Source organism: Cebus imitator, unplaced genomic scaffold (genome assembly GCF_001604975.1).
Source record: "Cebus imitator isolate Cc_AM_T3 unplaced genomic scaffold, Cebus_imitator-1.0 Scaffold297, whole genome shotgun sequence".
Classification (NCBI taxonomy): Eukaryota; Metazoa; Chordata; class Mammalia; order Primates; family Cebidae; genus Cebus; species Cebus imitator.
The window spans coordinates 1,824,513-1,836,727 of record NW_016107612.1 but is presented as its reverse complement, the minus strand read 5'-3'; the positions used below and the strand labels follow the sequence as shown (position 1 = coordinate 1,836,727).

At 52.2% G+C, this 12,215-nt stretch overlaps 1 protein-coding gene across 8 annotated transcripts in view; it reads left to right on the top strand.

Annotated features, from left to right (window-relative positions):
* NLRC5 (NLR family CARD domain containing 5) overlaps positions 1-12,215 on the top strand; it is a 111,866-nt gene that overhangs the window by 56,300 nt on the left and 43,351 nt on the right. For 7 of the 8 annotated variants that reach the window (XR_005196041.1, XM_037729303.1, XM_037729304.1 and 4 more), the window contains 7 exons: positions 6-50; positions 1,085-1,174; positions 2,063-2,146; positions 6,157-6,240; positions 10,265-10,354; positions 10,545-10,607; positions 10,944-11,030. Coding sequence is in view for 7 of the 8 variants with exons in the window: in XM_037729303.1 (XP_037585231.1) it covers positions 6-50; positions 1,085-1,174; positions 2,063-2,146; positions 6,157-6,240; positions 10,265-10,354; positions 10,545-10,607; positions 10,944-11,030 (543 nt within the window). In the remaining variant the exon portion in view is untranslated. The remainder of the gene's footprint in view (positions 1-5; positions 51-1,084; positions 1,175-2,062; positions 2,147-6,156; positions 6,241-10,264; positions 10,355-10,544; positions 10,608-10,943; positions 11,031-12,215) is intronic. The other variant, XM_017502661.2, reaches the window with a different exon arrangement.

Below are 12,215 nucleotides of genomic sequence, written 5' to 3'. Positions count from 1 at the left end.
TCCAGCTTTGAGAGGCAGCGCATCCTCCTGAGAGGGAACAAGACAGGCAGGTGAGAAGGGAATGCTCGGGGTGGGGGGATCCCCTCCCACTCTGGTCCCCCCCACCCCCAGACCCATGCTGATCACTCAGCCCTTGGTTAAACCACCCTGGTCCAACACACTAGGTGTAATCACCACTGCGGTAACCACTGCCCCCATGTAAATTGTCAGTAATCAACTGCCCTGTTTTCCCCTTGGAAGGAGGCAATGCAGATGGGAGGGAGGGAGGGAGGGATATGGTTGGGGGAGGTACCAGAGCAGACAGGTGCCCTCAGATTGCTGCTGTATGGGAGGAGACAGGAGAACGTTTGTGCTCTGCCTTTCGGGGAATTTTGTAGACTCACCCCTTCATGCATGTCATTGCCCTTTCATGCTCTGAAGGCAGGGCCCCTTGTTCTCTGAAAAAAAGGTTCCAAGTCTTCGAGGTAAACACCCAATACTAGTTTAGCTCTTCATGATGTTCCCAGCTGCCCTCTAGTGGGACCGGGCCTCTTGGCCCCGCTTGGGAGCTGTGGCAGCGGAGAGGGCGGGCCTCGGTACAGCTGGCTGAGCAGAGAGAATCCACAGCTAGTGTGTCAAGGAAAGGCGCTGCCATATAGGTGGGCTGTCAGGAGTCAGGGGTGGCTCAAGACTGGGTGGTCTTGCTGCTGAGGATAGAATCTCTGTTTCTGGGGAACCCCCCGGATTCTTGAAGCTCAAAGAACTGATGCACACAGAAGTCATGTGATGCCAAGCGGTGGTCAGAGAGGCTCTGTCCTGGACCCTCCTGCCTGCCCACATGGACAGGGATAAGCTGCTGGCTTTTCTAACTCGAGCTTCCCTTCCCTGAGCCTCAGTTTCCCCACCTGAACAATGAGGGACTGACCTAGGATCTAGTGACTTCGTAGTCTCTAAGATGCCTTCCGGCCCTGACTTTCCAAGCCTGAGAGTCCAATGTGGGTGATCTGAAGTTTCCTTTCTAAACGATCCCCCTCCTAGGGCTCATATGGGCTGGGCTGGGAATCTGAGGGTGTGACCTGAACTTTCTAAATGATCCCTGTCCTAGGGGTATATGGACCACTGGATCTTTGCCAGACCTTCCAGCTGCAGCTGAGTTCTCGGGGTTCCGTCGGCGCTGCATCCCCAGGAGCCTCTGGTACTGTCCAAGCACTTCTTGTTTGGGGGTAACCACAACAGGGTGAGGCATCAGAGGTGGCAGAGCCAGCAGGGGGCTAGGGCTGGGGATTGGGATAGAGGGAAGAGAGGGAGTTTAAGAGAAGAGGAAAAGAAAGGGGTGTGAGGGGTATGGGGGGGGCTCTGGCCCCTGAGGGGCACCTCAGCTGGCCCATGCCCCTCATTCCCCTTGGAGAGAAGATTTCACATTTCTCTGAAGCCAGCAGGGCAGCCCAGCCACTCCCTGCCTGGGGTTTCCATCTGCTCTGGGGAGTACCCACTTTCCAGAAAGAAAGGGGTTGGCCTGTCTCCCCACAAATGCACTCCCCACATGCAAGCTCTGCATGAGGGGCTGTGAGACCCTGATTGGGCCCCACCTCTCTCCAGGCCTCCAGGAAAGTGGAGGCAAGTGAGGCCCTGGGGAGGATATTTCAATTCCACTTTTAGTCCCAGGGCAGTGGGGAGCCCCGGAGGGTAACGGGGAAAGGCCTGGTGAGATTTGCATTGTTAAAATGTGAGACACTTGTGGGGTGGAGAGGGATTGCTGGGAGGCAAGAGTGGAAGCCCAGAGGGTGTTCAATGGTCAAGGTGAGTGAGGATGGTGGCCTGGGCTCTGGGGGGTTGTTGGGGAGGAGTTGGAGAGTCAGTGACAAGGGCAGCTGGGCAATCAGGGTCCTGCACTGCTACTGTCAGGGCAGGAGGAATGGGGGCTGCAGGGGAGACCTGGAAGGGTAGCGAGTGCCCTGCAGGGGAATGGGCCTGCGCCCTCCCACTTAGAGTTAGGGATGCTGGGGGAAGGAGAGCGCCCCGGGGCGAGCCAGGGACCCTGGGCCTTCTCTGATTCCCTGCCTTGCCCATTGCCCCTTTGCAGCCTCAGTGAGTGTTCTCTGGAGCCCCTGACCCTCACCCGCCTCTGTGCCACTCTGGAGGCATGCCCAGGACCACTGGAACTCCAGTAAGTAACAAGGACATAGCCCCAGAGGGCACCATGTGGGCATCTGCCCAGTGACCTGGGAGGGGGCTTCCTGGTTAGAGGCCAGGTGAGTCTTTCTCGGTCTCTTCCCACCAGCCCCCGCCAGCCCTGCCCCATGAGAGTCCCCTGGCCTTTGGCAGAAACTGGGCTGTCTCTCAGCAGCCCCCAGCCTTAGGCAGCACGTGTCTCCTACTGAGTCTCCCACTGGGAGATGCTGTGCTGGGCTGGGGAAGATTTTACCTGCACCATCCACTCAGCTCAGGGCCCCTGGGAACCCTGTCCGCCTCTGACCCCACCCCTGGGGCCTCACCCAGGCACCCACTGGGACCTGCCTCCATGGCTGAAGCTTAGCACTTCTGAAAGCCCTTCCTCAAGGCACCCCCTCTCCCCGTGGGGTTACCACCTTACTCACCCCAGAACACCCTCGTCTGTGACCAGACACTGGGCCTGGAATCAGGACTCTTGGCTCAAAAGGGCTTCAACTCCCCAGGCCTCAGTTTCCTCATCTGCACAGAGGATAGTCAGCCTTTCCTTTTACTGTCCTTGTGGCGATCCTAGTACAGTAATTACCTTATAATAAAGAAATCCGAGACAAAATCTGCCTCACCTAAACAACCTCTTCTCTCATCAAATCAGTGTTGTCATGTGTCCACAGGACCGCCTACTCCTTGCCTATTTGCATATTCAGTTTCCACCTGTTTGCAGTCATAAACCAGGTGTCTTCTACAGTTTCATGCCCTGTGTTTTCACAGCATCTGCGTTTGCCATTTTGCTTCAGTCTTTTTTCTTGCTTTCCAGTCCCCATCTCAAATGCCCTTCCAGCCCTTCCAACCAGATAATCTGGTTTGACCCCCCTGAGATGTGACCTTCCCATGTCCTCCTCCAGGTTCAAATACATAACCACAAAACCATTATCAGACCTACATATTTTTTTTTTTTTTTTTGAGACAGAGTTTCACTCTTATTGCCCAGGCTGGAATGCAATGGTGAGATCTTGGCTCTCTGCCACCTCTGCCTCCTGGGTTCCAGTGATTCTCCTGCCTCCGCCTCCTGAGTAGCTAGGATTACAAGTGCCCAGCATAATGCCCAGCCTAGAACTCCTGACCTCAAGTGATCCACCCACCTCAGCTTCCCGAAGTGCTGGGATTACAGGGATGAGCCACTGAGCCTGGCCCAGACCTACACTATTAATGATAATTTCTTAAAGTCATCCAACATCAGTGGTCCCTGATTGCCTCTTATCTGTTTTACAGAGTGTATACTGATGTCTTTTTTTTTTAGACAGAGTCTCGTTTTGTTGCCCAGGCTGGAGTGCAGTGTCAGCTCACCACGACCTCCACCTCCTGGGTTCAAGTGATTCTCCTGACTCAGCCTCCCCAGCAACTGGGATTACAGGCGTGCACCACCATGCCCAGCTAATTTTTTGTATTTTTAGTAGAGACGGGGTTTCACTATATTGGCCAGGCTGGTGTCAAACTCCTGACCTCGTGATCCACCGGCCTCGGCCTCCCAAAGTGCTGTGGCATTACAGGCGTGAGCCACCGTGTTTGGCCTATGCCTTTTAATACTAAATTGCCGTAGTATGGGATGTGCTGTGAGTTACCCATCACCCCCTTCTAGAATCTAGATCGGGGTGTCCAATCTTTTGGCTTCCCTGGACCACATCGGAAGCTTGGGCCACGCATGAAATACACTAACACTAGCGATAGCCAATGTGCTAAAAAAAAAAAATCACCAAAAAAATCTCATAGCGTTTTAAGAAAGTTTATGAATTTTTGTTGGGTTGTATTCAAAGCCATCCTGGGCGGCATGCGCAGGCCGTGTGGGTTGGACAAGCTTGGTCTAGATTGAGATCCAAACTGCTTCTAGGTGTTTTGTTTTGTGTAGCACTGCAGCCAATGCTACAAACAGCACTCTTACATGATTGGATTGTTAAGTACCTATCGTATACCAAGCACTGGGCCAGATCCTGGGAACACAAGGAGACTGGGATGCAGGCACTGCTGGCCAGGGCCGGCCATCTGCAGGGGAAGCTTCTTATGAAAAGCCCACTGGCAATGCTGTGTGGTCTGAGCACAGGTGGGGGTTTTAGGGCCCCCTCCCTCACCTGTGGTTAGAGAGAATGCAATCGTGAATATGAAAGCACTTTGCCAACTGAAGCGTACTGTGACCATGTGCAGGATTATTGTTGTAAATAGTCATCAAGGTACTCAATGCTGAAGTCCAGTGATTAGCCAACTGTGTCCTGTGGTTCCACCAAGGAGTCCAGGGAAGATAGACAGTGGGGCTCCATCCCGCCTCCCTGAATTCAAGCACTGCGGGTCTACTTTGCCTATGTACATATGGGCGTGCCATGTGGGATGTGGTCAAGGGTGAAAATTCCATTTCTTTGGGAAAAAAAAAGGAGGGGTAAGCACCTCCTCTGCCAACCAGAGCTCATGGTGTATTTGGTGCGTGGGGGGACGCTATGCAGGATGTGTTTCTGGAAAGACCACCCCTCAATAAAGACCCTGGTCTTTACTGTGCCTCAGGGGCCCATGCCCAGTCCCTGGGGCAGAAAGGGGAGAGTTGGGCCTGCGACCTGGGCCCTGGCAGAGGTTCCACCATGAGGCTTCCAGCCCAGGACCACAGACAGCTCCTCCCGCCCTACCCCACCCCCCAGCTCACTGGGCCAATGATGTGGGGTTCTTGCACTCCATTCTTCCCTCCAACCAGCCAGAGAAGAAAGCTGCCCAGATGGGCCAGGCTCTTGGAGGCCCCCAAGAGGGGAGAGGGCAGCCTGCAGAGGACAAAGGAACAGAAAGAGAGGAAGGGGAAGGTGGCCAAGGCAGGAGAACATAGTAGAGGTCTGCGGGGTCGGGAAGTGGCTCCAGGCTCCCAAGGAGGGGGCTGCATGTAAACCACAGGGCGCTCAGAGTCTTGAGTTGCCCTGGTCTTCCATTTAGAGCAGAGACAGCAAGGTGGTTGTCTGACGTGTCTCCTACATGCACTGGGTTCTGACTAATTATCTGGACATCGATGAGCTGGTTGGTTTGGTGTTGATGGAAAACTAGAGGCCCGAGCCAGTCCCTGTCTCCTTTGCTGACTTGTTGTATGCTGAATTTCCACCGTCATATTCACTCCTCTGGGCTAAGACTTGCTCTGTCACCCAGGCTGGAGCACAGTGGTGTGATCTTGGCTCACTGCAACCTCTGCCTCCCAGATTCAAGTGATTCCTAAATCAGCCTCTTGAAGCAAGGACTACAGGTGCACACCACCATGTCTGGCTAATTTTTTTTTTTTTTTTTTTTTTTTTTTTTGTGGTTTTTTTTTTTTTTTTTTTTTTTTTTTTTGAGATGGAGTCTCACTCTGTCACTCAGGCTGGAGTGCAGTGGTGCGACCTTGGCTCACCGCAACCTCTGCGTCCCAGGTTCAAGCTATTCTCCTGCTTCAGCCTCCCAAGTAGCTGGGACTACAGGCACCCGACAACATGCTCGGCTAATTTTTTTTGTATTTTTAGTAGAGACGGGTTTCACTGTGTTAGCCAGGATGGTCTTGATCTCCTGACCTCCTGATCTGCCCACCTCGGCCTCCCAAAGTTCTGGGATTACAGGCGTGAGCCACCGAGCCTGGCTGCATTCTTTTCTTAACAAACATGTTTTGCAAAACACTTACCTTCATGGCCCTCAAAAATTAATTCTGCTAGTCTATTTAGTTTGGGGAAAAGTCTACTGCAGTTCCTTGGAAATTCATAATGCACAGCAGTATATCAAAGGCTCAGAGAAGTCATGGAGCAAACAGAATTATTTAATTTGGCTTAACCCCATATTTTCTAAACTTATAAGACCTTCCTCCTCTTCCAGTCCCACGGATAACCCATGGACCCCATGCTGGGAGGGAATATTTCAGGTGACCCTGGTTAGGTCCCATCTCCTAGGACTCTGGCTGTGAGGCCGTGTTCCCTGCTTTCCTGGAAGGTTTCCCCCACCTCATTCATATGCTTTCTTTCACAGATTGTCCTGTGAGGTCCTGAGTGACCAGAGCCTGGAGACTCTGCTGCACTGCCTGCCCCGACTCCCCCAGTTGAGCCTGCTGCAGTAAGACCAGTTGCCTGTTCCCCGGTTGTGTGTGCCTGTGTCCCTAAGGATCCTTCATTGCAAAGCTGTACCTGCCCTCTAACCCCTCAACCCCCCTCCTTTCCCCCTTCCAGCAACCTCTACCCACCCCATTCTTTCCTTAGGTTGTTTTACCATTTTACCTGGCACAACGGGGACTCAAATCTGCTTCCAGCTCCACCCTAATACTTTGTCTAACTAAGGGGGCATCGTTTGCCTCCTCTGCATCTCAGTTTCCTCATCTGACAAATTGGATTAATATCCTCCACCCAGTCCCCCAGGGTTGGGTCTCAAATAAGTGGTCTAAAGTCACCTTTAAAAAATGGACAAGTGCCGGGCGCGGTGGCTCACGCCCGGGCGTGGTGGCTCACGCCTGTAATCCCAGCACTTTGGGAGGCCGAGGCGGGTGGATCACGAGGTCAAGAGATCGAGACCATCCTGGTCAACATGGTGAAACCCCGTCTCTACTAAAACTACAAAAAATTAGCTGGGCATGGTGGCGCGTGCCTGTAATCCCAGCGACTCAGGAGGCTGGGGCAGGAGAATTGCCTGAACCCAGGAGGCGGAGGTTGCAGTGAGCCAAGATCGCGCCATTGCACTCCAGCCTGGGTAACAAGAGCGAAACTCCGCTGCAAAAAATAAATAAATAAATAAATAAATAAATAAATAAATAAATAAATAATAAAAAATGGACAAGTGAGCTGTCCTATGTCTCCTCACCCCCAGGAAGATCACCCACCCGTAGAAAGAGGCTTTACAGATGTAGGTCCCATATATGTCACACACTACTTTTTTTTTTTTGAAACAGAGTCTCGCTCTGTCACCAGGCTGGAATGCAGTGGCACAATCTCGGCTCACTGCAACTTCTACCTCCTGAGTTCAAGTGATTCTCCCTCCTCAGCCTCCCAAGTAGCTAGGACTACAGCTGCTCACCGCCGTGCCCAGCTAATTTTTGTACTTTTAGTAGAGATGGGGTTTCACCATGTTGGCCAGGATGGTCTTGATCTCTTGACCTTGTGATCTGCCCGCCACGGTCTCCCAGAGTGCTGGGATGACAGGTGTGAGCCACTGCGCCCGGCCGTCATACACTACCTTTTAAAGATCACCATCAGACGCTTCAAAAGGGGAATTTAAGCAGCATTCCTCAAAGAATTAAAACTATTTTCTAATTTCATCTCAGACTGGTTAGAATTTTAAAAGGATTTAGGCCAGGTGAGGTAGCTCACACCTGTAATCCAAGCACTTTGGGAGGCTGAGGTGGGCAGATGACCTGAGGTCAGGAGTTTGAGACCAGCCTGGCCAATGTGGTAAAACCCCATCTCTACTAAGATACAAAAATTAGCCAGGCATGATGGTATGTGCCTGTAATCCTAGCTACTCAGTAGGCTGAGGCAGGAGAATCACTTGAACCTGGGAGGCAGAGGTTGCAGTGAGCTGAGATCACGCCATTGCACTCCAGCCTGGGTGATAAGAGCGAAACTCTATCTCAAAAAAGAAAATAATTTTAGAAGGATTTACTTTAAACATTCTTCTAGCAGGGCAGGGAAAGCAGCTGTAGCTGAGGTGAAAACATACAACAGGAAAGTAAGTTAGAGTGCTAATAACAGCAACATCAGCGCAAAGGCTGGGGTTCTCTGGGATGCCTACAATGGCTCATGTCACCTCCAGGATCTCACTTATGGTTGGGTTTTATTGGGGAGGGAGGGAGGAGACATGACCACCTTCCAGAGGGGCAAGTACAGCCCAGCTTACAGCACCCATGGCACCCTGTAATAGTCCCACCCTGCCCAGAGAGAATGAGTCAGAAAGGACTCCTTTGAACATAAAAGGTGGCAGGTGGCTGGGCACAGTGGCTCACACCTGTAATTCCAGCAGTTTGGTAGCCTGAGGTGGGCAGATCACCTGACGTCAGGAGTTCAAGACCAGCCTGACCAATATGGTGAAACCCTATCTCTACTAAAAATACAAAAATGAGCCAGCCATGGTGGTGGACGCCCGTAATCCCAGCTACTTGGGAGGCTGAGACAGGAGAACTGTTTGATCCCCGGAGGCAGTTTGCAGTAAGCTATCATGCCACTGCACTTCAGCCTGGGCATCAGAGCAAGACTCTGTCTCCAAAAAAAAAAAAAAAAAATGCAGGTTAAAATTGAACAGATTAGAAACCTCAGACCAGAGAGGAACTTCCCTTTGCCTAAATCACACAGCTTCACCCTGACTCCCCGTCCGCCTCTGGAGTGGGGTGGCCAGCCTGACCCCTTGCCAGGGTTTAAACTTCGTATTATTCAACCTGTAGTGCTTATGCACCTACTGTGAGCCAGGCACTGTGAGGTGCTGGAGATGCAGCAGAAAAAGTTGACTATGTCCTTACCTTCTTGGAGCTCATCTTACAGTAGCAAGCTGAAAAATACGTAAAGTAAAATCAAATAAGATGAACTTAGCCAGTGATAAGGGAATTTTCTCAGGGATGTGGTGAAGAGTGGCTGGAGAGGTGATTTAGATGATGGCAGAAGCGGTCAGGGAATATCTCTCAGGAGGGATGCTGAGCTGGGACCTAAAGGAAGAGAAACAGCTTGCCTTGTGGAGAGCGGGGAGCTGCATTCCAGGCAGAGGGAACAGCATGTGCGAGGCCCTGAGGCATGATTAAACTTGGTGGACTCCAGGAAAAGCGCAGAAGCCAGTGTGGCCAGAGCACAGTGCCTGGCAGGGAGAGTCTTCGGAGAGCAGGAAGAGAGAGATGGGCTGGCGCCCGTGGGAAGAAGTTTAGACTTGGTTCTAGGAACATGAAAGGGAGAGGAATGAGTTGGGTTTTCTTTCTTTCTTTTTTTCTTTCTTTTTTGGGAGGAGGCAGACAGGGTCTTGCTCTGTCACGCCTGCTGGAGTGCAGTGGTGCGATTCTGGCTCACTGCAACCTCTGCCTCCCAGGTTCAACCAATTCTTGTGCCTCAGCCTCCCAAGTAGCTGGGATTACAGGCCTGCAGCATCACACCTGGCTAATTTTTGTGTTTTTAGTAGAGATGGAGTTTCACCACATTGACGAGGCGGGTCTCAAACTCCTGACCTCAAGTGATCCACTCACCTTGGCCTCCCAAAGGGCTGAGATGACAGGTGTGAGCCACCGTGCCTGGCCCTAATTTGGATTTTCAAAAGCTCAGTCTGAGTGCTGGGTAGAGAAGGGATTGGGAGATATGAGTGGGAATGAGAGTGGGAAGGGATGTGTGCAGCAGGGGGAAGGGTGCTGGCGGCTGATCATTGCTGGCGTGGGGTGGAGGTGGGTGGACTCAGGGTGGATCTGCAGAGTGAAATTTACAGACCAGCTGATGGGGGATTACTGGGTGAGGCAAATGGAGGTGCTGAGCCTGCCTCTGAGGGCAAAGTGAACCCATCTCACTTCCTCTAAGGCAGTGGTCTGCAACTGGGGGTGATCTTCGCTCTTGGGGGACATTTGGAAATGTTTGGAGATATTTTTGGTGATCATGACTGTGGGTGGGGGTGCTGCTACTGGCTTCAAATGAATAGAGATCTGGGATGCTTCTAAACATCCTACAGGGCACAGGGCAGCCCCCAACAAGGAGTTATCGGACCCCACATCTCAATAGCGCTAAGGTTTAAAAACTGTGTCCGAAGGGCCTGAAGCTTCCCACTCTCTGTGAGCAAGGAGTCGCCTGTGAAATCTGTGCTTGCAGATAAAAACAATAGTAATAATAACAGCAAACATGGATCCCATGCCTGGCAGTGCACCCGCATATACCTTGAGATTTCCAGATAAGGAAACATGCTCAGAGAGGTGAAGTGACTTGTCCAAAGTCACACAGCCAGTTAGCAGAACAGGGACTCAAATCTAAATCTGCCCAATCCTCAGCCCTATTTGTGACTCTTGAGCCCCTGTCTGCTTCCCCGTTGCCTTGCTGAGCTCCCAGCCCTCCCCACCCTCCCTTTCCTTACCCTCCAACCCAGCCAGGTTCCTTGTCCACTCATCTTGCTGGGATCTATCCCCTTTCCTTTTCAGGCTGAGCCAGACGGGACTGTCCCCAAGAAGCCCCTTCCTGCTGGCCGACATCTTCAGCCTGTGCCCGCAGGTTAAAAAGGTGGATCTCAGGTGGGCATTCCCCTGGGACAGCCAGGACTAGTCCTGAAGGGTTGCGCCGGGAGCCTGGTGGGTATGAGGGGTAGGATGCAGACAGTAGGACCCAGCTAGAGGCTGGGCTTCTGGAGGAGGGGTGCTGGCTCCACGGGGGCATCCTGAGGCTGCAGCCACAGCTGGCTGACCCAGGTGCTGTCTGCTCCAGGTCTCTGCACCACGCATCCCTACACTTCAGATCTAACGAGGAGCAGGAAGGCGTGTGCTGTGGGTAAGCCCCCTTGAACCGTGCCCAGGCAGCTAGTTGATGTTGGGGACCAGTAGATCTGCCTCCTGGGTGGTCAGAGCAGCACGCAGACTGCCTACCACAAAACGTTCCCCTGGAGCAATACTGCAGGGGGGCTTGTTTCACCCAGCATGAAGAAACACAGGTCCAGGGGGATCTACTGTAAGGGAGGGAGCAGGGGACTCTGGACACTTCCAGAGGGTCCAAGCTTGAGTGGAGACCCACCTGGAGCTCAGAGGCTGTGCCTGGGACTAGCCAGGATAGAAGTGGTCTGAGTGGCCAAACGCCCCATTCCCTGCTTGTCCCTCTACCTCTGCCCAGCAGGTTCACAGGCTGCAGCCTCAGCCAGGAGCATGTGGAGTCACTGTGCTGGTTGCTGAGCAAGTGTGAGGACCTCAGCCAGGTGGAGTAAGTTGAGGGAGGAGGGGAAGGAGGAAGGAGAGGAGAATGGGTGCATGCCTAAGGGACACTGGAGGGGGTGTGAGTGTCCATGTGTGCCCGCCTACACCTCTCAGGACCAGCTGTCAGGGATGCCGGGGACTTCGGGTCACATACCCTGAATCCATTTTCTCTCTCCCGCCCCACTCCTGCCATGGTGGAGCTAGTTCCATGGTGTGCCCCCCTGACTTGGGCATCCCACAGCCTCAAGTGTGTGCAAGCTCTGAGGGCAGATGGGGGGCTAAAACGCAGGATTCATTGTTGGCCCAGCAGGTGGTTAAAAGTACCAAATCGTTCCACCTGAGGAGGGACGCAGAGCCAGCCAGGATGGGGTCTTGTAGTCTCTCGTATTGAGATGTGGTGTCCACGTGGCCTGTCTTGGGTACTCCAATAGTCAGCCCCTGCATGGGTGGAATAATAATAGCTAACACCTATTGAGCGCTTTCTCCACTGTTCTAAATGCTTGACGTGTTCTTTTTATCTTTCCGGTATCCCTGGATACTAGTATTGTTCCCATTTTACAGATGATGGAACTGAGACACAGAGAGAGTGTCTCAGTGCAAGAGAGAACTTGCCCAAGATCACACAGCTAGTAAAATGCAGAGTCCCTGATCACAAGCATCAGGAATCCAGTGTAGAACCAGTGGGAAATAGAGAAAGCTGTCCACCAAAAATGCCATACAATTTACATTTCTGTTGTGATGTGGCTGAGAAGAAAAATGTGGCTGATGAAATAATGGATTTTTTTTAAGACCTGGGGTCACACTCTGTTGCCCAGGCTGGAGTGCAGTGGTGTGATCATAGCTCACTGCAGCCTCCAACTCCTGGACTCAATCGATCCTCCGCCCTCAGCCTCTGGAGTAGCTGGGACTTCAGGCACACACCAACACGCCTTGCTAATAGTTCAGTTTTTGTAAGAGATGAAGTCTCGCCATGTTGCCCAGGTTGGTCTCAAACTTCTGAGCTCAAGTGATCCTTCTGCCTCAGCCTCCCAAGTGGCTGAGATTATAGGCCTGAGCCACTGCCCTTGGGATGTATTTTAAAGAGATATGAATAAGAAATATGTCTTTGAGTGCTCTGTTTTTCATTATAGAGGGAGATTTTTCCTATTTTAAAGACATTTTGTTAAGTGGCTTCATAAGACAAACCAATTTT